This window comes from Antechinus flavipes, chromosome 3, assembly GCF_016432865.1.
Source record: "Antechinus flavipes isolate AdamAnt ecotype Samford, QLD, Australia chromosome 3, AdamAnt_v2, whole genome shotgun sequence".
In the NCBI taxonomy this organism is placed as follows: Eukaryota; Metazoa; Chordata; class Mammalia; order Dasyuromorphia; family Dasyuridae; genus Antechinus; species Antechinus flavipes.
In genome coordinates, this window is record NC_067400.1 from 250,560,649 (window position 1) to 250,587,268 (window position 26,620).

A 26,620-nucleotide genomic window follows, 5' to 3' on the forward strand; every position below is an offset into this window, starting at 1 on the left:
AGACAACTCTGAGATACCACTACACACCTGTCAGATTGGCTAGAATGACAGGGAAAGATATTGCAGAATATTGGAGGGGATATGGGAAAACAGGGACACTAATACATTGTTGATGGAATTGTGAATACATTCAGCCATTCTGGAGAGCAATTTGGAACTATGCTCAAAAAGTTATCAAACTGTGCATACCCTTTGATCCCGCAATGTTTCTACTGGGCTTATATCTCAAAGAAATCTTAAAGGGAAAGGGATCTGTATGTGCATGAATGTTTGTGGCAGGTCTCTTTGTAGTGGCAAGAAACTGGAAACTGAGTGGATGCCCATCAATTGGTGAATGGCTGAATAAATTGTAGTATATAAATATTATGGAACATTATTGTTCAGTAAGAAATGACCAGCAGGATGATTTCAGTAAGGCCAGGAGAGACTTCCATGAGTTGATGCTGAGTGAAATGAGCAGGACCAGGAGATCATTATATACTTCAACAACGATACTGTATGATAATCAATTCTGACGTACGTGACCCTCTTCAACAGTGAGATGAACCAAATCAGTTCCAGTAGAGTAGTAATGAAATGAACCAGCTACACCCAGAGAAAGAACTCTGGGAGATGACTATGAATATGAACCATTACATAGAATTCCCAATCCCTATACTTTTCTCTGCCTGTATTTTTTATTTCCTTCACAGGCCAATAGTACACTATTTCAAACTCCTATTCTTTTTGTACAGCAAAATAACTGTTTGGACATATATTACTTTTAACATATTTAACATGTATTAGTCAACCTGCCATCTGGGAGGAGGGGATGAGGGGAAGGAGGGGGAAAATTGGAACAAAAGGTTTGGCAATTGTCAATGCTGTAAAATTACCTATGCATATAACTTGTAAGCAAAAAGCTATAAAAAAAGAAACTATAACTAAATGGAGAAAAACACAGAAGCTACTAACCCCTATTTTTTCAGTAATTTGTTTGTTTGTAGTGGAGGATGAATCAAGCAAAAGATGTACTCTTTGGATAGACAGAAAAAACAAAGAAACACACAAGCATTCCACAGGCTTTCATATCTTTTATATTGCTTCTGAATTATATACCAAATCCCAATCTCAGTTCTTTTCTGAGACTCAGATAGTGTACACAAGACAGAAGAGAATTTAGCAATTGTTTCTTTTTTTTTTATTAAAGCTTTTTATTTACCCAAAAAAAAAATTTTGTTGCATATTCAAAGTGCCTCCCATTATCCTTCATCCTCTCTTCCAGAGAGCTATTTCCTGCAACAACAACAAAATTTTTTTTCAAGAAAAGCAGGAAGAGAAAAAGCACTGATACAACTGATTAATACATTGAAATAAACTAAAAATATATGTATACAGTATTCCATACCTCTTGTCTCCAGAAAGGAATTATACTAGATAATTTCTTATATCTTTTCTTTGGAGTCATGTTATTTTTGTAATTTTGCACAATTCATTTGTCTTCTTTTGTGTGTCTGTATATGTGGTTGTTCATTCCATTTTTATTGTTTTTGTCTTTTATGTATATATATTTTCTTCATTTAACAAAATACCATACTTTTCTGTATTCATACTTATCTATTTTTAAACAAGTATCAGATAGTTCGATGGCTGTAGTAGAGTTTGAGATCTGGTACTGCCAGATCCCCTTTCTTCTCACCTTTTTTCCCTTGACATGCTTGACCTTTTATCCTTGAGAATAATTCTATTATTTTTTTTTAGCTCTACAAAATTACTCCTTAGTAATTTGATTGGTATAATATAGTTCCTTTTAAAACTTTGAAAACATTTCACATAAAAAAATTATCTTAATTTAGCCATTTCTCTTCTGACTTTAGACTTTGTTGCTTGACAGTGGAATAGAGTGGTCAGCGAACCAGAAGAAGCTTCCACATGGATTTTAGGGTATGAAGGGATGATTAGAAAGAATCTTACGGGATCTTTCATTTATTATATGGGAAATATTTATCCTTCCTAGTGGCCATAAGTTTGTGGTGATACCTGGATAGTGAAGATCTTTGCCATAGACAAACAGACAATTTTTCTCTGAGTGATTGTTTTTGTCAAAAGTAATTTTATGTATAATACATAAAAATAGCTCTGAGTGTATGTTGTACTTTTTTTTTTCTTTTTACCTTTAAAAATAGGAAGAACTTGCCTTTGTCTTTGAGATGCTACAGCAATTTGAAGATGCCTTGGTACAGTATGATGAATTGGATGCCCTATTCTCTCAATATGTTGTCAACTTCGGTGCAGGTGGTAAGTAGTGAATAACAATTAACTGGCAAAACCAAGGTTAAAAAAATGCAACAATTATGCAAGTACATTTGGCAGATTCATTTTCATTTTCTTTTATTATAAATCATAAGAGCCATAGTTATGAGTAAAAGTCTGTGTCTGTGTATTTGTAAAATAAGATAGAGCTTGTTTAAATGATTCTTTCCGTTTCTTGAATTATGCTGTATTTATACCAAGTTCTGTCCTAGAGAGAATGTCTGGCTTGACCTTGTTTGATCACATTTTGTATTTATCATCTCAGTGGTGGCTCAAGCCAGGGTCCTGCAACAGTTTAGTGCCCCCAAAACAGTTTATTCTTGACTGAAGTCTGATTATTACCTTCTTGGTTTGAGCTTTGCAAGATCCGTTGGTATTTGCTCTGGTAGGAACTCTATTTATCTGGCCTCAGCTTTTTTGAACTAATTTGAAGACTTTCTATAGGTCTTAAGTGATGACACTTCATGTTCCCTCAAGTCTGAACTTTATGTCCTAATTACTCCACTGTAGACCTCAGATTAGTCTGGAAGCTGATTCCCAGCATGGCCCAAGTATCAGAGCCACACAACTAGTGCTTGTTCTATCTACTTACTGTGTGTCTGCAAGTTTTTGTTTCTAGGCATAATCCTCCCAACTCCACCCTGAGTCTGCAGTATAGTTCTGGTATCAGAAAAACAAAGCTCCCATTTAGCAGTTGTTCTTGTTCTCTGCACAGTGTCAGCCCAGTCCCTGCTGAATCTTGCCCTCATACATAACTAAAGGCCCCAGTTGAGTCCCCTGATTAGAAGGCCCTAACCCTCATTTTCCTGGCTAGACTCTGTTCCCAGTTCTTATAGATCTGTCTCTTTTCTTATGTTGATCTGATTTAGAAAATGACTTGTCTTTTCTCAGATTTCTTGTTCCCAATAGTTTTGCTATTCTTTGTTGTTAGAGTAGTTATGGGGGATAGTTGCCATTTTACTTTCTCCTACTCTGCTGTCTTTGCCATCTCAGTAAGACAGACTAACTCATAGTTGGTTCCTTATGTTTATTTAGATGGTGCAAACTGGCTGACTTTTTTCTGCCAGTCTGTGAAGAGTTGGAATGGATTGATTCTCCGAAAGCCAATAGATATGGAAAAGCGGGAGCTGATACAGAGTCAAGAAGCTACGCTATTAGACCTTCGAAGTTACCTTTTTTCTCGACAATGCACATTGCTCATCTTTTTGCAAAGACCATGGGAGGTATCTCAGCGAGCTTTGGAACTTCTACACAATTGTGTGCAGGAGCTCAAGCTACTAGAAGTAAGTTTAATAATTTATTTTTTATTACAATAATTTCTTGATGAATAATAAACATTTCTGTATTCTGACATTCAAGGTTTTAAGCTGCTTTTACTTCCTGATAACATTTTGTTCCATAGGTATCAATTTTCTCCCCCCCCCCCCCTTTTTTTTTGTTCTGTTGGTGTGGTTATGTTTTCAAGTGATTTCTACCAAATTTGAAGTAATTTAATTTATATACCTTAAAGCCATACTTTTCAGTGGATTTCTTTATATCAGGGGTTCTTTACATGGGCCTGTAACTTTTTTTCTTGTTTTTTGTTATTTGATAACTGTTCCAATAGAATTGGTTTCCTTTGTAATCCCTGTATTTTACGTTATGTATTTAAAAACATTATTCTAAGAAGGGATCCATTGATTTCACTGTACCCAAGATAGGTTCATGACACTAAAAAAGTTAAGATCACATGTTTATAGTTTAATATTTCATTCTTGACTCTGTTCCATATTTAGTTTTTTTTCAGTCTATTAATTCTGTTCATTTCGGTAGAAAGTTTGTCACTAGCAGTTGTATCATCTATGACAAAAACATTTCTAGAGATAGAATCTCTCTTTTCTTGTGATGTTGATTTTTTGGTTTGTGAGCATTGTATAGAGGGCCTGAATAAATGTTTATTTAATGTAATTGAATGAGGTTAGTCATGTGATATGACTTAAGAATTATGTAATAAAACTCTTCGTTTTGTTCTTAATCCTGTCTTCTTTCATTTAAAAATATATATATAGCATTAGAGATTTAGGACTGGAAGGGACCTTGATCATCATGGTCCAGAGCACTTAAGTGACTTGCTCCAGGTATATCATATGATAGAGCCAGATAGATTTGAACCCAGAACCTCTAGTGCTTCTTCCCCACTACATTATACTTCTTTATACATTGAATTGTGGAGTATTATTCATGAAAAAATACCTTCACGAGTAATATTTCTTTATCCATGAAAGAAATTACATATGAAATCAGATTCCAATGTGTTTTTCTTATTCTTTTTAGCTGGATAATTTGTTTTTAGTAAAGCTTTTTTTTTTCCCTTCATTTTCCTGAGGAAGTTGGGGTTAAGTGATTTGCCCAGGGCCACACAGCTAGGAATGGATAAATTTTTTAAGTTTTGAGTTCATTATTCTATCTTTCCCTCTCCCCCCTACCTGAGATAGTTAGCAATCAGATATAGTTATACATGTGCAATTACAGCATTTCTTTTTTTCTTTTCTTTTTTTCAGTTGGATAATTTTGGTTTTCTGGTAAAGGTTAATTTTTACTAAAAATCTATAGTTTATGTCAGTATGTAAATAATTATAATCCTTAAATTTATTTTAATTTATGCCTGTTGATATTTATTTTTTAGTCTTTTTTTTTTTTTGAGGAAATCCTGATTTGTAGCGCTATCAATATTGCTGTAGTCATAATAATAATTGCACCCAATAGAGTGCCCTTTAGGTCATAGCTAAATTCTCATCTGTAAGAAACCTCTTCTGTCCTCCTTAATCTTTGTACTTTTCCTCTGAGATTATCTCCATTTTATCCGATATATATCTTTTTTGTATATCATTGTTTGTAATGTTAGCTAGCCAATAATATATCATACAGACCTACAGAACTAACATTTAGATACTTCATAGTCTATAGGTTCAAAAAAAACCTGTTAAGCTTAAAACATCATAGAAGAGTAATTGACATTGTACATGCAGCTTTACACTTTAGTTTTTCCTTAAAAGTAGTATTCTAATAGTAATTCCTTAAAAGAAATTGTGTTTATAGATAGATAGATATGATTTACTTTCTGTAAATAAATTTTCCCATGTTTCTTTAAATTATTCTTATAGTAGGGCTTCTTAAACTTTCCACTTGCAACCCCTTTTCACCAAAGAAATTTTTATGTGACCCTGGGTGTGTTGATATATTAAATAGGAATACAAATAAAGCATTTACTGAAAAATTTTTTGTGACTCCCACAGTTACTTATATGACCCCTTGTGGAGTCACAACTCAGTTCAAGACATAATACTGTTCTTTTACCACATGAAATAACATTCTCTCATAGTCTTGCTTCCAACTTCTTGCTCTTATAAATAGTGTTGCTGTGAAAGTTTATGTATAGTTGAGCCTTTTAGTTTTTGTATAGTTGAGTTTATAATTTTTGCTTTCAGTACATCCCATAGTAGTATTGCTTAGACAAAAAAAATGAACAATTTTGTAACTTTTTTTGCATAATTCCAAATTATTTTGCCAAGCAATGGAACTAAATCACAGCTTCAACAGAAGTAGAGAGGCATCATGGTATAAAGGATCCAAGGGTTAGCTTTGGAGTCAAGAAAATGTGATTTAACTCAGTATGTGACTAGAGCCACACCATTTCTTGTCTAAATGCCCCCAAACAAATCAAACAAAACCGTGAAAGGAGTTTCTCTTTTGCAAGGTTTTTTTCACCAATAAAATCACAGGTCTAGACCTAACTACCACTCATTCCACATCTATACATAATTTGAAACTATTTTTCATAATCCTAAAAGGGTGTGAGTATGTTTTAATTCTATACTTGAATTTACCTTGGACTTTTTTTTTTTTTCTACAAGCTGCCATCTGCTTTTCTTGCACATTTCACATATCCCAAAATTAGTTAACATGCCAAGAGTGGGTTTAAATGTTCAAAAAGTAATGAATTAATGTACAAATAGAAAAAACACAAAGTAGAAAATAAAATTCTATTTACACTTTTTTTTTTTTTTTAAGAATTCAAATTTATCACTCAGACCTGCTGGTTGTCATTTATGCACTCATTTTTCCTTTGCTCCTCAATTTTTGCTTTTAAATTTGGATTTTCTAACATATTAATACTATCTCTAATACTTTAAGTTCCCAGTTCCTCCGTCTGCTCAATTTTCATGACTCATCCCACTGCACCTCAACTACACATAAGACAGTCATATTCTTGATCTTGCCATTACCTATTATCCATATTCACAAACTCTGAAATTCCTTTTTTTGAACACAGCCTTTGAATCCTTCTCGCCTCTGGGAATTTTAATATCCTAATTTTGTTCTTTATCTTTACCATGCAGTCTAGTTTCTCCAGTTATCCTGTCTATATTGGCTACACTTTCCTAACTTTGCTATCTCAATCTTTTGATGTATAAGTATACAACTCTTCACAATTCTGTACTTTCAAATCTCTTTCCTCTTTGTCATGTTAGTGATCTTGCTTTTCATAACCCAAACCTTGGAATATTCCTACCATCCACCACTTATGTTCTTTTTGGGTGCTACAGAATGGAGCTGGAGAGTTGCAACTATGTTGACTGAGTCTACTACAAATTTATATAATCAACTGTGGTCTCACTGCAGCAATCTTAAATTTATCTCAATGATTTACTCTCCACTCGCCATAATGGCTAGTTCCAGTTCTTTCTATTGGTCCTCAAACCTCCCACGACATTCTTTTTCTTCACTTTATTGTTTAAGGATCTCCCTTCATGCTTCACTGGAATAAAAAGGAAGCCACTTGCCAAAAATTCCCTCTTCTATCTTCCTCTTCTTATATCATTTATAGGGCTTCTATTATCTTCTCTTTTAACCATCTTTTCTTTGCCCAAGAAAAACCTCAGAAGCATACATGCTTGATTTTACCCTGATTGGTCCTTTCTAGTAGATTGTCTCCTCTATCCTCTCTTATACTCATCTTATTTACTGGCTTCTCTCCTGCCTAGAAGCATGTAATGTCTCCCGTATCCTTTAAAAACGCTCACTTCCATTTCTGCCAGCTGTCCCTTTCTCAGCTAAACTTAAGAAAGCCATTTACAATCCATTCTCTGTTCTGCAGCCTAGATTCTGACATAACTAAAAAACAGATCTCTCCAAATGTGATTTTTTTAAGTGCCATATTTAATGTCCTTTTCTCTCACTGTCTCTTCAACCTTTGACACTGTGGATCACCCTTTGTCTTGGATACTCTTTCCTTTCTAGGTTTTTGTGACTGTTCTCTCTGTTTATTTCTCCTACTTATCTCCATAGTCCATATTCTCCAATTCTGGCTCTTCATGCAGGTTACATCCACTAACTGTGCGTGTCCTCAACGACTCTTATCTGGGAAATTCTTCTCTTTTACTTCTATACTGTTTTTCTTAGCCAGTTCAGTTATTTCTGTACAGATGATTCTCAACTTTACATATCCAATCTTAGTTTCTCTTAAGCTACAGCCTCACAACTATAAGTGTGTATTGGCCATCTTGAAGTAGAAGTCTTCAATCACAAGCACCACAGAGTTATTCATCACCTCATATCTGGATTATTGCAGTATAGTCCTGCTTGTTCTGTCCTCATTCCAAATCCATCTTCCACTTGAAGCTGCCAGAATTATTTTATCCTAAAGCACAGCTCTTGACTGCTTCATCTCCCTACTTTCTGAAATCCAGTTTCCCTCATTACCTCCAGGATCAAATATAAAGTTCTCTCACATTTTCTCTTTTCAGTCTTTGTGCACTCTATTCCCTCGTATTCTTTAGGATCCAAAGACACCTGCCTTTTTGCATATGACAGTCCATCTCCCACTCTCATCACACACATACTTTTAATTTAAATTTTGAGTTTTAAATTCTGTTCTTTTCTCCTCTTCCCCCTCCTGGAGATGGTAAGCAGTCATAAGTCATACATGTATAATCATATAAAACATTTCCATATTAGTCAGTATGCTATTTTTCATTCTCTTTTCTTATTTGAGTCTTCTTGTACAAAATGACTAATATGGAAATAAGTTTAATATGATTATACGTGGGTAGCCTATATTGAATTGCTTTCTTTCTTGGGGGAGGGGGAGGGAGATTTCTGCCCCATCTCCTACAAGACTAAGATCAAATCCCACCTCCTACAGGAGGCCTCTCCTTGTTCTTCCACTGCTTGTGCTTTTCTTCTCAGATTACCTTCCATACATATCTTTCACGTATATAGTTATTTGAATGTTGCCACTCCTATTACAGTATGAGCTCCAGAAGAGCAGCAATCCTGTTTTTGCCTTATTATAGATGTTTAGCACAATATAACACAGTCAGAGAACCATGTATGACTGATTATTTTCATAATTGTTTCTTAAATGTTAGTACTTTTTAATTGTAATGAACTTATGCTTTTTCAGGTTTCTGTTCCTCCTGGAGCTTTGGACTGCTGGGTCTTTTTAAGCTGTTTAGAGGTGTTACAGAGGATAGAAGGTTGTTGTGATCGTGCACAAATTGATTCCAATATTTCACACACTGTTGGCTTGTGGAGCTATGCCACAGAAAAGGTAGTCAAGATATAATGCATAATGTTTTGCATTTTCTCTGGATTCTGTCAGTATGTAAAGAATAATAGACAAACTACCACTAATATTATTCATTTGAAATGACAATAACTGATTCTAATTATTTAATTGTAGTATTAACAACACATATAAAAGTTGTTTACCATCCATTCAATGGATACTTTCTAAATACATTCTATATGTATATCAGGAGGAGCATTGCATTGTAGGTAACGTGATTGACTTAGAACCAGGAAGGCATACATTCAGATTGTTTCTCTGACACTTAACTAGATGTGACTTAGGGCAAGTAAATTTATTTCTAGCAATTCTCTAGGATTTATGTCCAAAATGAGGGTTAAGCAGATGAAATGATAGGTGCTTTTTATATTTGAGTATGTATATAAATACTATTCATAAATGTCTGGAGATATTTTTAAAAAGAATAGCATATACTTTTGCCTTAAAAGAAGCCTTTGATCTAGTTGGGAATGACGTGAACATATATATGAAAAGTTGTAGAGATATTCTAGAGAAGTGAGCTGGAATGATATGGAAATTGATGAAGGACATGAACTTTGAGCAGAACTTTGACAGAAAGGTGGGTTTGCTGATGGAAAACATTTTGTGGCTAGGAGTAAGGAGAAACACAGAATGAAGACAGGTAGGCATGAAGAAATATAATGTCTGGAAAGTTCTTTTAGGGCTATGTTATGAGGTAAAACTTGGGCAGGTTGATTGGGACCAGATTATAAAAGATCTTAAAATGTTACTTTAAGAAGTTTGCAAGGGGGAAGGTATTGAAGCTTTTAAATTAGGAAAATGATGTAATACATACAATTGTGCTTCACCATTCATGAGGATTAGGGACATAGGACTCTGCAAATATGAAAAACCACGAATAACTCTGGGCCCTACCCCAATTCTTTATTTTTAATAATTCTTATAATGTTTTTAAACTACAAAACAAGTAAAACACTATATTCATTTTTAAAAAGTTGCATTTTCTGTTTGAGAAAGATTAGTGTTCCTCATACTATGCAGTTTTCTCAGTTACTAGTATAATTGCAGCAAATGCTTCATGGATTTCCTTATTCAAAAAGTAAAAGATACAAAGATGACTGTGGGAGAAAATCACTTGATTAAATCTGGATAGTAAAGACTCAGAGGAGTCATTCCCAAAGAGAGTATGAAACTCTTAGTTCTTTGGTGCACTGAAACTTTTCACAGAATTTATTTATAATAAATTTATCTATATATGTATACTTAGTGGTATTTAATTATAAAGTAGATTAATAATATATAGTATTTGTGACCTACTAAATTTTTTAGTTTTTTTTACATATATGTTTATTGTCTGTGATTTTCCATAGTATACTGATACTCTCCAAAAATTTCCATTTAATTGTCAATGTTCACATGAATAACCAAAACTGAAAATATCAAGGGATGAATATGGTGTTTTTAGAAAGATTATTCTGGTTATAGTATATAGTATAGATAAAATCAAGGAGAAACTTATGTCAAGGATATTAGTTACTAAGTATAAAAATCAAGATTTTTAATATATTAGTTATGATGAGCCTTATCTTAATGAATAATAGTTAGCCTTCCCAAAACTTCAGCTTGGGGAGAATTTTATGAGGAACAGCATGAAAAGAATTATATAGCATTTTTCTAGCCAGTTAGAAAGGAGTAAGGCGGGAAATAGGGTTTGAGGAGGAGGAGTAGGTGAGGTGTTTAAAGAAGTATATAGGTATATTATATCTGTTATAAGTGGCTAGAATTGATAGATAGATAGATAGAATTGACAGGTGCCATGTGTGAAACTACATCTTTTGAAGAATGGTATCATTACTACAAAAGTTGGTTAGAAAAATGTAAGACAGCCTTGCAGAAAGGTACTAAAAAAAAATTAATGGCTTTCTACCTGGTTGCCTGGTCTTGATAATCCGAGTTATCTTTTGTACTTTTCAGTTGTCTAAGAGGATGGTGTTTGGTGATTTCAGAATTTCTAGTATTTATCCCTTCCATTTCTTTCATTAGCCTTCCTTGCAAGACTCCATATGCAGAATTTATATAAAATGTAACTGATTGCATAGATTGTTATATTAAAATTATTAAGCTCTATACTTTTAATAATATTTTGAAATACAAGTTTACTATGTGTCTTTTCTTCAACAGCTAAAATCTTTGGGATATCTCTGTGGACTCGTGTCAGAGAATGGTCCCAATTCAGAAGATCTTAATAGGACAGTTGATCTTTTGGCAGGTTTAGGAGCTGAACGGCCAGAAACAGGTACTTTTGGAAATATCTCCATAGAAGAGTATGTTGAAAAATAATTTAAAAAAATTTCTTAAGCCAGTTTGTAGATAAAATCTGATATGTTAAATCTAATTGCTAAAAGTATGCTTTGAGAAAAAAATTTTTTTTTCTTTTCACCTTACTACCTATGTTTAAAAATTATCATTACATTAGCATTAACACTATTATGAGAACTAGAGTGATTGATTTAATTATTCTGGAACCAGATCAACTGGTGTGAAACTTTATACCCCTTATGTAAATTTAAAATATTTTAATGTTATTGCTTTTTTTTTCTGAATTATAGGTAAAATTTCCCTAATGCATCACTGGCCAATTTATGTGATTATGTTATATTCCAAGGATTAGGTGCATTGGTTTTTTTTGGAGAGTGTTGTCTTGGAGAAGTTTTTTAGCAACTACTAGTGTATTGTTTAACATCTTCTTTTCACAATATAATAAAAGTTCCCAGTGAGCTAGAATTAACTTTCATATGCTACTTAATTCTTAAAAAGTAACTTAATAATCATATTTGCCTTAATTATAATTTAGTAGATCATGCCATTCTGGAATAAATAGAGGGCCAGCTTTCAAGACAGGAAGACTACATGGATTAAGTCCTACCTATAACATATCTTCTTAACTATGAGCTAGTTTTTTATCTTCTCAATGCCCATGACAATTCTCTGAGACTGCTTAATACAAATGAGTTGCAGATTTGCATTTGGTCCAGAGAATTTCTATATACTCTTCCATGTAGTGATGAGACCACAGATCATCCCCTTTCCATATTCCCTTCATTCTCTCCTGTAATTACTTCCCACCTTCACTCACTCAAAGCCACCTCATCTCCTTCAGAAAGCAAAAGCTACTATTTTAATAGGGTCTATATAGGTACTGTTTAGAATAACAATCAAGATACTTAAGTATAACTAAGTATACACGATAATCATAAACACATGCTTTCCCAATCAGGGATATCTCAAAGATATCATAAAAAAGGGGACCTACATGTGCAAAAATGTTTGTGGCAACCCCTCTTGTAGTGGCAAGGAACTGGAAACTAGACGGATGCCCATCAAGAGGAATGGCTGAATAAGTTATGGTTTATGAATGTTATAGAATATTATTTTTCTGTAAGAAACAATCCCCAGGATAGTTTCAGAAAGGCCTGGAGAGACTTACATGAACTGATGCTAAGTGAAGTCAGTAGAACCAAGAGAACATCGTACACAGTAACAATAAGATTATATGATGATCAGTTCTGATGGATGTGACTCTTTTCTAAATTGAACTAAATCAGGCCAATTCTAATAGACTTGTGATGGAGAGAGCCATTTGCATCCAGAAAAAAGAACTGTGGGGACTGAATGTGAATCACAACGTAACATTTTCACCTTTTTGTTTTTGTCATTTGCTTGCTTTTTGTTTTCTTTTCTCTTCTTTTAATGTGATTTTTCTTGTGCAGCATGATAAAATGGGGAAATATATGTTTAGCATATATTGGATTAACAGGGGAGGAGGGAAAGGAAGGAAAGGGATAAAAATTTGGAACACAAGGTTTTGCAAGAGTGAATGTTGAAAAGTATCTTTGCATATATTTTGAAAATAAAAGGCAATTTAAAAAAAAATAAAGTTAAGAAAATTGAGGTTAAAAAGAAAAAGAAAAGAATGTGATCTTATGTGCTTAAAAAAATATAAAATGGAGATGTGCAGTTTCATATAAAATCTTCCTTTTATGTATGGAAATGCTCCATTTCTGATGATTAATTAAATCAAGATTAAAATGCAACATTTAAAAAATAAAATAAATTCTAGAATTATCATAATGCTGCTAAGCATCTGAAATCAGATCATGTGAATGATTTAGATTTTTACGTTTAGTATTGTAATTGGAAGTAAGTTTCAATAACGTAATTCAGCTTTTAATGCTACTAAAATATTCATTGGAATTGCTATAATATCACTATGTTATCTGGCCAAAGTTGATGCCTTAATTTAACTCCTACTTTTAAGACTATCCGGAACCTGAAGGATTTTAAGTTTGGTTTCCTCATTGCCTGGTTTGAGGGTAAACATAGATGCAGATGGACATAAATATTGAAGATGAGTAAGTAGTTGTTTCTTTTTGTTTAAGCCAAAACTGCCCAAAGTCCATATAAGAAACTCAAGGAGGCCTTGTCATCAGTAGAAGCTTTTGAGAAACATTATTTAGTAAGTATTATATGTGTCTAAAATCTGTTATTGAAAGAAGGAATCTCTCAGAGCACTAATATATCTGAGGAGGTATGTCACATGCTGTTTGAATTGTTGATGACTAACTGACCACATTGCTGCTTCATGTTGACGGTGTTGGTTTTTTTAGTGCCATAAAGAGTTGTGGGGGGAAAAAACCTGTATTGTTCATATGTCTTTTATAAGTATCCAGGATGCCATGCTTTCCCCAGAAATAAAGCTCTAAACATTTTTAATTCTTTCACCCTCCCTCCCCCCAAGGCAATTGGAGTTAAGTGACTTGCCCAGGGTCACATAGCTAGGAAGTATTAAATGTCTGAGACCAGATTTGAACTTGAGTCCTCCTGACTTCAGGGCTATATCCACTGTGCCACTTAGCTGCCCCAATATTTTTAACTTCAAAAATATATTTGCCCATTTCATAGATTGGTAATAATGTGAGTAGGTACTGGGGGGGAGGGGTTGTTTGTTTTGTTTTGTTTTTTGCGTACTAAAATGAAATAATTTGGTCTTAATAAAATTCTTTATTATAAACTACTGAAAAATACTGATCTTTTTGCTGGCATTTCTTGCAGTGATGTTACCTTTTAAAAAAAAGAGACTGTCTGATTAGGCATCTAGACCAACTTTTATCATAGCTAATTTTCCCATAATATTTCATAGGAATAATCCATATTGCTATGCTTTTTTTCTTTTACTGTTTTGAAATTTTCTCTTAAATTAAAAAAAAGTTTGATTAAATTATAAATAAATTCATATGTATCAAATAGCAAGAAAAGCACTGAAATAATTTTTTAGGTTTGTTTCTTTGGCAAATAACCAGTTACATAAAATTTTTTTAATTTTTTTTTTCTTGCACATTCCTATTGAGCAGTGGCAATTATAAAAAAAATCACTCAGAATCTGATTACACAAATCTGATTACACAACTTAAAGGAATACATATGTAGAAACCTTTAAAAATACATATATGAAATGCTATATAAATGTAAAATGACCAAAAAAAATTCAAGTAAATAATTGTGGGGTTTTTTTCCCTTTTACACAGGATCTGTCTCATGCTACCATTGAAATGTATACAAGTATTGGAAGAATTCGATCAGCTAAGCTTGTTGGAAAAGATTTGGCAGAGTTTTATATGTAATTCATTTTTATCCTTTTTGACAATATTTGGGCATGTACAATCATACTTAATGTTGTGCAAATAGATTTATAAATTTGTTCACAATTTAGAATTTCTTAACACCACACTAGGAATAAAAGAAATACAGTAAAAAATGGAGTCTCACACTTTCGTAATCCAAATTACTGTGTGAAAAGTGAAATTGATACATTGTTTAAATAGATGATTAGCTTTCAAGTCAAGAAAACCATAGGGTTTAGGTGTATGGAAAGATTCCAGACTTAAGATGCAAAGTAAGATGCAAAAGAAACCAAAACTTAACATAAAACGTAGTAGGGGAAAATAGGGTAATTTGAAAAAAAAAATACTTTATTTTTCTAAAGTTGTTTTTGTTAACTTATCTACTTAATATTCTTTGAAAAAATGGGATTACTGTAATAAACCGTAAGATTTTTTTTTCCCTTCACTGCAATTTTCACCATAAAACAGGAATAGGATGGTTTGTGTAAATCTGGCTAGGCCTTACAACTTTAAGCAACATTAACTTGTCTTTGAGGTGCTTATTTTTTTAATGTAAATAAGTAATACAGTCATTCACAATTCTGGTTCCTCTAAAGACCTGCTTAGAAGACATATTTCTGTAAGAGTAATTATATCATTTCAGCTTTGAAGACTAAATATTTTTGATTCTTGAGAGAACGAGGCTAGTATTATCACTTTTCCTTCAGAGTGTGATATTATCTTGAACCATCAATAAAGAGGAAATAAAAGGAAATAATATATATGCAAAGCGGGCAAAGAGATTAGAAAATGAATTGGCTCTTCCAGTCACCTTGCAAATAGCTGTTTTGGCCTATTTAGCTCCTTTCCTTCCATAGAATCTTCCTCTGGTCTTGTGGGGGTAGACATAATTTTGGGTTCTCAAAGGTTCTACCAAACAAGATTAATTCACAGGTCCAGCTAAGCTAGAAAAGTTTCAACTGTGGCCCTGAGACAGACTCAGTTTGGTGTTCATGGTCCAGCTTAGTACAAAGAAACTCATGACCCTAGCTGATAAATTATTTTTCTTGGCAGCACCAGAAACAAGTAAAAGAAATGCAAATGGCTCTCAGTCTTATGCAATTCCATCCCACCTCTAGGTGGTAACCATGGTAGAATGGCTGAAAAGAAAGAATGTTGGGTGCTAAGAATCTCATGGTTTCTAAACAGTGTGTAAACATTTATATATCAATGAATACTTGAAAAGTTTAAAAAAAAATTTTTTTTGTCCAATGATCATCGTATTGAATTTATTCAAAAGAAATGAAATATGTCACTGTTAAGATTCTTATGGTGACGAAAAGGCAAGGAAATTGCAACTAAATGTAAAAATGCTTCACAATTTCTCCTTCATAAGGGAACCAGAGGAGTTTATAGAGGGGGATTCATAATGTATCCAGTAAGAAACATCATTTCATGCGATGCTTAGTAAATTTGCTTTGCAGCATAATTGTTAAACAGAATCAAAAAAGCCGCACACAAACATAACAACCTATCTCAGGTGATGAAGTGTCAAATGCTCTACAAAACAGTATTATTAATAATATTCTCCAAAACAAGTCAGAGTATGTTTTAATACTTGGTGATTCAGTGGCCACAGGGGAGAGTGATTAAAAAGTATGTTGGAAAATATGTTGAAAAATTAAGAGCACAAAAAAAAATGAAAAATTAAAATGTGAAAGACGGGCTTCTCAAAAATTTTACTTTTTTCAGTAAAAGCTGATCATATAGTAATAACAATTTCTTGATTTCCTTTGAAATGCTTGTTTGGGTAATTTGTGTATGTATGAAATACAAGAGTAAATCTAGCATTTTTCTTTTTTAAAAAATAAATTTTTATCGATCTTTTTTTTAAAATATTATAATTCCCTAGCTATCATCCCTTCAAAGAGTACAATTCCTCATAGTAGTAAGTAGAGGAGAATAAAAACCATCAATAGAACAAAACTAATCATTGTATCAAGAATTATCTTTATAAGATGTCTAGTACAGGTAGATTTTAGTTTATGTGAATAATGAATTCCCTAAAATTTGTACTACATTTTTTTTTCACTGGGCTGGAACCAATTACATGATTACAACTTTAAATAACTCATTCACTCAAAGTCCCCTATATCTACAAAGAAGTAAGGGAAATATCTTCTGATACCTCTTCTTTGAAGTTAAACTTAGCCTCATTACAATTTAGCAGAATTGAGTTTGCTTTTGTTTGTTTTGTTTTTCTTGTTATAGCTATTTTGTTACTGTAAACATTGATTATATTGTATTCCTGATTCTTTTTACTTTACATCAATTCACATGAATTAGTACCTGGTTCTCATTATTCATTATGTTCATTATTTCTTCTAGCAATTAATAATGGCATTACATTCACGAACCATGAATTGTTTGTCATTCTCTAATAGATTGACATTTACTTTGTTTTCAACTCTTTGTAGCTACAAAAATGCTGCTATAAATATTTTCAGTACAATGTCCCAAAAGTTTTAGTGCCGTATTTAGCTCTTAAAGCTGTTTTAGTTTAAACCTCAAAACAGTACTAAAACATTTGGGAGACCCATTATATATAGGACTTTTTTTCCCACTGACCTCTTCAGGGTTTAGGCCTAGCCTGTGTATTCCAGAATCAAATTATATGAATATTTTATTTTTAGTCATTTTCTTAAAGTGAAACTAAAAACATTTTTCAGTCTATGTTTTGTAACTAGTGTAATCATCTTAGAACAGAATTTTAGATTTAGAAAAAGACTTTAGAAATAGTCTAGTCTCCTTTATTTTATGGACAAGAAAACTGAAACTTGGAAATTTTAACTTCCCCAAAGTTTGTTTCAGAACTGGAATGAGTTCCTTCCTAGGTCTCCTGACTGTCTTATCCTGTAGTTTGTTGGCTGGATCATGATTACTTAGTGAATAAGTCATTAGCAGAGTCAGAAAGTAGTATTTTTAAAATGTTATTCAAGAACTTAGCTCATGTTGGACATTCTAATTCAAAAGGATAAAATATTCCATTCCTACTGCAAATAGTGATTCCATTTCAGATATTAATAACATAGCATTGGTATTTAGCACACAGAAAAAGACAGAAGCTAAAGGTGAATTGAAAAACTTTTCTGAAATTACATAGGTTGGAAACTTGTTCTCATTGTTGGATAAATTTAGGGAACCGAGACTTTGCTAACTGCCAAAGACAGCTAGATATCTTACATACTTTAGCTAGGCTTGTCCTTTATTTTTTGAAATTAGTAATCACAAAATCTCAGTGTTAAATGTGACCTGAGATCCTCTCTAGTCCAATTCATAACCCAAACTAGAATCTTCTAGAAAGGGGTTATCTGATCTTGTTTTAAAAAACTTCAATAACAGGAAATCAACTATTAAAGGTTGCCTGTTGTCAATCTTGTATAGAATGCCCAGTGTTACTGAAAAAATCCAAAGAACTGCTTCAATTTAGGCATATTTTGTAGATTTTTACTTTATATTCAGGTTGGTTTTTGGTTGAGCAACTTTTAAAATTTAAGTTTAGATTAGGAATGCTGATACCTGGTATATGCTGACTTTATTTCTCACCTCTATGTGGAAATTTTTACTTTTTTGGAAACTACTATTAGCTGAACCTTCCCTCCTTAGTTGATATTTTCCCCACCTTCACATGAGGGATCTGGTAGGAATCATGGAAAGAAGACTGAATTAGAAGTAGAAAATCTATATTATGGGCCTGGTTCTATTCCAGTTTAATTTTAGATAAATCATTTAATTTAATTTAAGCAGTCTGAGCTTTATTTTACATATCAGTGAAGTGAAAAACAATATAAGCCTTATCTATTTTAGCACTGTTGAACTCATGACACCCCCATTTTGGTTTTTGGACAAATTTACTATTTGTATCTACTATGTCATTTCAGTTTAGGGAAGAGGTAAAAAGAAGGGTATATTTGAAGTAAAAACGATAAAGGAAGAGTAGTCCTAAAATTTAATTTTCAAATTTATTTTTATTATAAATTATGATTAAACTTCTTGTTTGTTTGCTTTGCAAGGAGGAAAAAGTCTCCTCAAAAAGCAGAGGTCTACCTTCAAAATGCATTAAAGAATTATGTGGCTGAGGGTTGGGCATTGCCCATCACACATACAAGAAAGCAGTTAGCAGAATGCCAAAAACATCTTGGACAGATTGAAAAGTATCCTTTTATAAAATTAGATTATCAATTTCTAGAATATAAGATTGTGTTTATATAATATGCATGATGGCTTTCTCTTAGAATAACGATCTATACAAGGGTCAAATTGGTGCTTTTTGGTGATGAGACTAACACCCTGATTATTTTTTTGCAGATACTTCTTTGGACGAAATGCTTTTAAATCTATTTTTTACTTGAATACATTTATTCATTTATTTATTTATTTTTGGTGGGGCTGGGGTTCTTGAAAGAACTTGCCTTTAATGAACGCAAGAGCATTTAGAAAACAGATAATTGCTTTAAAAAATATTCTTGAAAATAGCTATGAATTTCATTTCATTTTCCTTAGCCCTACTTTCCAGTTACCTTCAGACAAGCAGCCTTTTAGCCAGTGATACCCACTTAACAGAGGATGAACGTAAACATTTTTGCCAAGAAATACTTAACTTTGCCAATGAGCAGAAAGAAAGTCCAGGTGAGAGGCCAGATTAAATTGTAAAATTCAACTAGTAATGTATTCTAAAACCTTTTTTAAAGCAAAATTACCTCTTTCATATAGAAAACTTTTTAGTTAAAGACCTTATTTCTTAGAGAATTCTGATTTATTTGATAATTAAACCTGCTCTTTGTTCAGATCTTACTAGGATGAAATTCTGAGACTATCATACTTTGCTCTGTACCTTTTCTGTTTCTTTTAATGTATGCTTTGAGAAGGGGCTCCCTGAACTTGTTTTCTTGAGTTGCTCTATTTTCCAGAGATGAAGCCTCCCTGTACTAACTTAACAGTGATCTTTTTTTTCCCCTCTTCTTTTTTAAAAATATTTTTTACTAAAGCTTTTTAATTTTGAAAACATATGCATGGATAATTTTTCAGCATTAACCTTTGCAAGACCTTGTGCTCCAGTTTTTTCCTACCTTCCTCCACTCCCTCCCCTAGATGGCAAATAATCCAATATATGTTAAAACATGGTAAAAATATATTTAACAGTAATCTTTTGAAAACTCTGTTCAACTCAGTGCTTTCTCCCCCCATCTCTCCCCCCCTCCCCCCCCCCCCCCCCCCCGTCCCCCGAGGCAGTTGGGGTTAATTGACTTGCCCAGGGTCACACACAATTAGGAAGTGTTTTAAGTGTCTGAAGCCAGATCCTCCTGACTTCAGGGCTGGTGCTCTATCCACTGTGCCATCTTAGTGCCTTTGAAGCTAAGTCAGCTGCAGTTCTGGTTCCAACAAACCTAACCCAGAGTGATAAACTGTTTGTGCAGTTGGGATGCTTTCAGATAAGCACATAAGATTCTCCCTCTATGATAAGCCTGAGCCCTCCTGCTCTTTCTCGTTCCCCCTTTCTTCTCCCATGTCACTCTCATTTGAGAGGGAGTTGCCCTCTACTTTTTCCATGAGACTTCTCCTTTTTCCTAACCCTCATAAATACCCAAGGTGTCATCTCTGGGCCAGGCATTTGCATTTGCCTTTCTCTTTTAATAATTCAAGTTACTACCTATATTTTGTGGAGTCATGACTTTTAGTTAAGATTCAACAAGATAAGTGCAATTCTTAGTCCTTAGCTATATTAGCTATACAATCTGTATGCCCTTTGTTGAATTATAATTTTTCTGCCAGCATGTAATTTTCTTCTTTTCAGTTAACTTGAAGTATTTACTGTATTATAGGAACTGTACTAAGTATTAGGGTTACAAAGGCAATGACATGGTCTCTTTCCTTTGGGAACTCACATTGGGAGACATAAACATGTAAATGACTACACATATATAAGTTATATACAGAGTAGTTAGGAGGTAATCTCAGAGGGAAGACACGAGTGTTGTAGGGACTGGAAAAGACCTTATTCAGAAGGAAATTTTTGAGCTAAGTCTAAGGAAGCCAGTTTGGAAAACTGAAGAAAAATAGCATGCCTGGTATAGACTATAGTATTGGATACAAAGAACAGCAAAGAAGTCTCATATTGCTTAATCGTGAAGTATATGGGAAAGAGTGTGGTATAAGAATAAGGGGAGACAGGATTGTAAAAAAGGCTTTAATAGAAAATGCTTTTTGAGTCCATATGACTGGGAATTTTCTTCATGAAACCAGGCAGTTATAAAAATGAGACTTGGTGTTTTGACTAAGAAAAAGAGAGAAGCAGGTTAGTTCCTTGAAATTCAAGGAACACAACATCTTTAACCAAAATGGGGAAATCTTTGCCTCTGCTTTTGTAATTTCCTGCAAGATGTAATACATTTCTTCATACATTCTAGAGTTTGAGGTTGGGCTAGAATCTAAACTTATTTCATTGAGAATAATGCTTTTACTTCAGGGACTTTGGTTTCTGACAGACTACATTATCACTATTTCTAAAACCAACATTTTTTGATATAAAATTTGCAGGTCTCAAAGTAGTACTGTCTATGCATTCCTTCGCACAACTAAAACATCTCCACTTTGATCCTTCAAATGCTCTTGTCCACGTGGGAGGAACTCTGTCCATTGAGATTACTTTGTTAAGCCAAATGCCCATCTCAGTCCAAGTAGAGCAGATTGCCATCAGTGTTCATTTTAGCATTGAGAAAAACAGCTACCGTAAGACTGCTGAATGGCTTACCAAGCACAAGACGTCCAATGGCATCATCAGTTTTCCAAATGAGAATTCAAGTGTTCCATTCTCCCGAAGTAGTTCACCTGCATTGGAATTATATGAAATGTATGAGAGAAGCCCTTCTGATAACTCCTTGAACACAACAGGGATCATTTGTAAAAATGTTCACATGCTACTACGAAGACAAGAAAGCAGCTCCTCTTTGGAAATTCCTTCAGGTGTGACTCTAGAGGATGGGGCACACATATTAAAATGTAGCAATGTAACTCTTGACCCAGGGGTCAATAAAATAATATTCAGAACTCAGGTATGTTTTAAAATTGGTAAGTTCAATTTAATACTACTCACATAAGGCTATTGAAAAGCTAAAATGGCCTCATGGGAAAAGTAGTTCATCTTGGGAATTAGCAAGTTCTGGGTTCACAACCTCTTTCTAACACATACTGACTGTTTGGACAGATTCTTTAATTTATCCATGCCCTAACTTTATAAGATTAAACCCTGTAGAACAAATGTTGATCTATATTGATAGATCTAGTTTCCTACACCAAACACAAACTTTTTACCTAAAAAGTAGAAAGCTAATGCTGCTGGCATTTTGGTTTTGTTCTTTTAAATTATGCTACAGATAACTGGCATTTATCCTAAAAGATTCGTATTGTTTGTTAGCCAGATCAGAGATTTGTATAACTATCTCTTAGTTACTGATAGTATTACCATGTAGTGATATGTCAGAGTTGTTCTGAGCTAAGAATTATGTGGGTATATTTGTAATTTGTAATGTATGTGCACATAAATTGTGAGTTTTAGAACTAGATGGGACCTCAGAGATTTTAATTTTTAATTTAAATTGCAAGGGATTCTAGAAGCCTAATTCTTCCTGTTTGCAGATAGCAAATGTAGATCCAGGGTAACCAACTCATAAATGTCAGTTAGTACTGACACATGATGCAGTTAGAGCATGAATATTGAAAACCAATCCTCCAGCTTCAGATCTCATATTGTTTCCATAGCTCTATGAAACCACTTAGGATTACCCAACCCTGCTTTTGCTGTTCCTTAAGGAATCTTCCTGTTACCCAAAGAATGTTTTATAATTTTAAAAATAAAATATAAATTTCTCTTTAATATATGATATAATACTTAGGTGAAATCCAAAAATAGCATGATGGTGGATATTTTAAAAGTAGGAAATCAGTATTTTGATAACACAATTACTTAAAAAAAATGCTCAAATTGTTTTTCAATAGAGCATTCATTAAACACCTACTGCTCACTAATTATTGTACACATATGTGCTCCTATGACTCATTTACATATAAATTTGTCCCTTTTATGTAGTATATATTTAGTATAGATACAATTAGTCCAGCTCTCAAAAAGAAAGAATAAATATTTATGGAGTCCCGATTTATTTTTCCAGTTTTAAAAATCGGTTTTGAATATTGTTACTGAATATTACTGGATACTTTCTAAGAATAAATCCATCATGATTTTTCACAAATAAAAAATATGTCTCTTGAAATCTTAAAATCTGAGTCTAGGGTAAAATATGTTCAAGTTAACCTTAAAACCTAGGGGAACCATAGAATTTAGAATAGAATCAGAATTTTGGGATTTTGGTTTGGGATCAACATTTATTAATCATGTGCATGAGTACATCATTGAATCTTGTAAGCTAATGACCTTCGATTTTCTAAATTATAAAAGGAATTAAAATAATACCTCTACCTCACAGAGTTGTTTCAAAGAATGCCTTTTATGTGCTGTAAAGCACTAATTGCATGCATGCATCTAAGTTTTCTTGTTTAGGAATGCAAGTTGGATGGTAATAGGGCTGATGGCCAAAAATTCTTGCTGTACCACTTGATACCTCTGTGATTGGGAAGATTATTTAACCTCTTTGGGACTCAGTGCCCTTATCTATAAAATAAAAGAATTGGATTCTGGTACCTTCCATCTCTAAGTCTATGGTCTAATGATTATTAAAAAATAAATAAGAATTGTTGACCTGTTGAATCTAAGGTGCAAGATTAGATTTTGCATGGAACATAATTGCCTTCAAGCACTGGGAAGGAGAGAATGATTGTTCCTAATCTACTTGATCAAGAACAGAATCATAAGTAATGAGAAGTTGCAGAGAGGCAGATTGAGGATCTATGTATGGAAAACATCCTAATGTCTCAAAATATATAGGTTGCCTCAGTAAGTTCTTCCTCTTTTGAGGTCTTTAAGAAAAGGCTAAATGACTATTTATAAAGTTCATTATCTAGAGATTCTTGTTCAGGAATGTGTTAGACTGATTTCTGAGGTACCTTCCAACTCAGAAACTGTATGTGTGCATTTATTCATTTGTGAATGCGTGCACATACACACAAAGACATATTATTGTAAATGTCATAATTTACAAATTGTTACAACTTATCAAATCATGCATCATTTTTATTTTAGGCTAAAGAACCTGGAACATATACTCTCAGGCAGATGTGCACCTCAGTGGGCCAAGTGCAATTTGTTCTTCCTCATATTTATCCCATAGTACAGTATGATGTCTACTCTCAGGACCCTCAGCTAAAAGTGGAACCATTGACTGGTAAGAATACTTGGATATTTAATCATTTTTAATATGAAGGTGAAGTGAAAAGAGAAGTTCAGATAATGGAATAAACCTAAAATTTGTGGTTTCGATCTTTGGAGTTTCCTGATTTTTTTTTCTTTTTATAATGTAGCTGAGCAGTTTGAAGCATAGGTTGACAAGAAAACTTAATGTCTTTCCTATCTTGCTGAACTGCATTTCATATAAATGTTAATATCAGTGAGTGATGAAAAAAACAACCTATGAATCTGTATGTGTATGATATATGTGTGTGTGTGTGTGTGTGTGTGTGTGTGTGTGTGTGTGTGTGTGTATAATTATATGCTTAGATATTTACCTATATAATATCAATAGGATATTATGGTGAATGTCCAGAGGAAACAAAGTGAACAGATTTGTGGATTCTCATTCTTTACAATGAAAATGCTTTAATTTATTTCTTTCTCTACATTAATGACTATGTTATAGATATAGATAGTGTTCTCTAATTAAAGTGTAGATATAAGGTGAAACTATATCACTATAATTGAACAAGTTATATCAACTTTAATAAATGTTTAAACCAAAAAGAAAAATTGCTTACTTGTTCACTGTCTTCCCTGCACTTTTATTGGATTGGTATATGTATGTACACACATATACCTTTGTATGCATACATATCTGTGTATATATACATACATACACACAGATATACATATTATTAGAATTCTTACAAAGTGCTAAGTCAGTGGAATTGATAGAGACAATGGTTATTTAGCAGGGTGCTTAACAGTTCTCTAGATATACTTAGTACTTACTACAGTTCCACAAGATTCACACCTTTAAGAGAGCATATATAAGGAGGAGCCCACTAAAGGACAAGCCCACTAAGACACAAGCCCACTCTCGGAGGCGGAGTCAGATTCATTCCATATTCCACCTTTGTTCTGGCTGGAGACTCGGAGGGAGCTAGAAGCTGAAGCTGGCAGAGGCAAAGGACTAGCGGCAGGAACCAAGGAGAGAGATAGTCCTCTAAGAAAGCTAACCGGGCCCAAGGAAGGAGACAAGATTTAAAAGGAAACAATAAAGGATTTGGACTTTAACTCCTGGCTGAATTTGAGGTGATTATTACTCTGAACTGAAACTAAGGCTTCCTCCACAAGCCCCCCAAGAAACCTTCTCCCAGAGAACATTAAATTTTAGAGAATATTACAACATATAAAAAACGACTAAGAAATTTGCTAAATTAAGAGTTAGTAACACTAAAATGATGAAAAATTGGAAAAGTTTTCAGTTGGAAATACAATATAAATAAAATGGAAATACAATCAGAATTTTCACAAATAGATGTGTTATTTATTCACATTAGAATGGGAACACTAATGCTTATTTCTATGATGTCATCCAGGTGATATTTCCTTCAGTGACACAGATTATAATCCCTCAATACCTTTTTATCCCATGACATCCCATAAATTCTCCAAAGAGATTGCACCCAAAATATTTCTATGTCATATCATTATGTTTGTATTATTGCAGTGTTCAATCTATATTTTACCTTCTCTGTAACTAAACCTCTCCCTTTCTGCTCCTAATTCTTACTGCTGCCTAAATATGATTTGTCATTGGTTAGATGCTACAACATGTTTACTTTTATCATATATCTCTAAGTTGCCCTTTGAATAATATGCAATTTTTATTCCTTGAAGATTGTGATAGTTTATAGTTTGTAGCAATAGCATTTGCATGATGGCCTGCAGATATTGGGAAAGCATTGGTGTTTAAAAGATGATATTGTTTAAAGAAGAAGTTTGATACCATTAACAATAGTGTATGTTTTAGCAAATAGAAATCTATTTTTTTGTTGTCACTTCTCCTCTCCCCATCTTTTGACCATTTAAAAGATTCTTTCAGCTGCATATCCTAGTATGGACTACAGGCATTCTTTACCCAATTAGTTTCTGGATAACTAGGTAAAAGTCTTTTGAGTGATTCCATTTCATATTTAGGATGTTTTGCAGTGTTCCAGGGCTTAATGCAATCAGCACAATGTCATCCAAAGATGAGCATCTAGAAGATCTCACTATCTTAAAGGAACCCCATTTCCATTGGTCTCCATGCTGGACATTTACTTGACAGAGAAAAATACCATGGCAAGCATGTTTCCCCCTTTTATGCTTCATTTGATAAATTAATACTAACAGTTCTTACTTTATTTAAATTCACACTATTCAAATTTGATTTTATGTAAAGAATTCTGAAAGAAACTTGCATTTTAAAAAGTGTCAGTTTTGTATTCTCTTTGCTCTTGTCCCTCAACTCCATGCTCCCTGTCTTCCTACCCCATATTCTTACCAACAAAAAAAGGAAAATAGAATAAAAGTAGAAGAACAGAAGATCAGGAGCTTGGCTTGAGTTTTCCAGCACCAAGAGAGAAGACCTTGTCCTCATCCATCCATGTTTGGGTCGTGTGCATTTGTCCCTTACTCCTACCTGTCACCTATCCTCTCTTGTGTGTGTCCACACCCAACATGTCTGCACCTCAAATGTTTTTCTTGTTGATCCTAATCAGACCCTCAGGTGTTCCTTCTCCTGCTCTCTATTCTTTGTCCCCACTCCCCATATGTCTTTGAACCATGTGCCAGTCCTCTGTTGCCTCCCTCCCTTCCTTTCCTGTGTCCTCTAACAAACTCAAA

The 26,620-nt window shown here is 33.5% G+C and overlaps 1 protein-coding gene across 3 annotated transcripts in view; it reads left to right on the top strand.

The window, feature by feature from the left end:
- Nucleotides 1-26,620, top strand: part of TRAPPC10 (trafficking protein particle complex subunit 10) — a 96,176-nt gene that overhangs the window by 43,961 nt on the left and 25,595 nt on the right. For all 3 annotated transcript variants that reach the window (XM_051984878.1, XM_051984876.1, XM_051984877.1), the window contains exons 6-15: nt 2,166-2,277; nt 3,328-3,575; nt 8,738-8,884; nt 11,066-11,180; nt 13,324-13,400; nt 14,470-14,561; nt 18,618-18,758; nt 19,121-19,233; nt 21,142-21,656; nt 23,801-23,942. In XM_051984878.1, the coding sequence (XP_051840838.1) occupies nt 2,166-2,277; nt 3,328-3,575; nt 8,738-8,884; nt 11,066-11,180; nt 13,324-13,400; nt 14,470-14,561; nt 18,618-18,758; nt 19,121-19,233; nt 21,142-21,656; nt 23,801-23,942 (1,702 nt within the window). The remainder of the gene's footprint in view (nt 1-2,165; nt 2,278-3,327; nt 3,576-8,737; nt 8,885-11,065; nt 11,181-13,323; nt 13,401-14,469; nt 14,562-18,617; nt 18,759-19,120; nt 19,234-21,141; nt 21,657-23,800; nt 23,943-26,620) is intronic.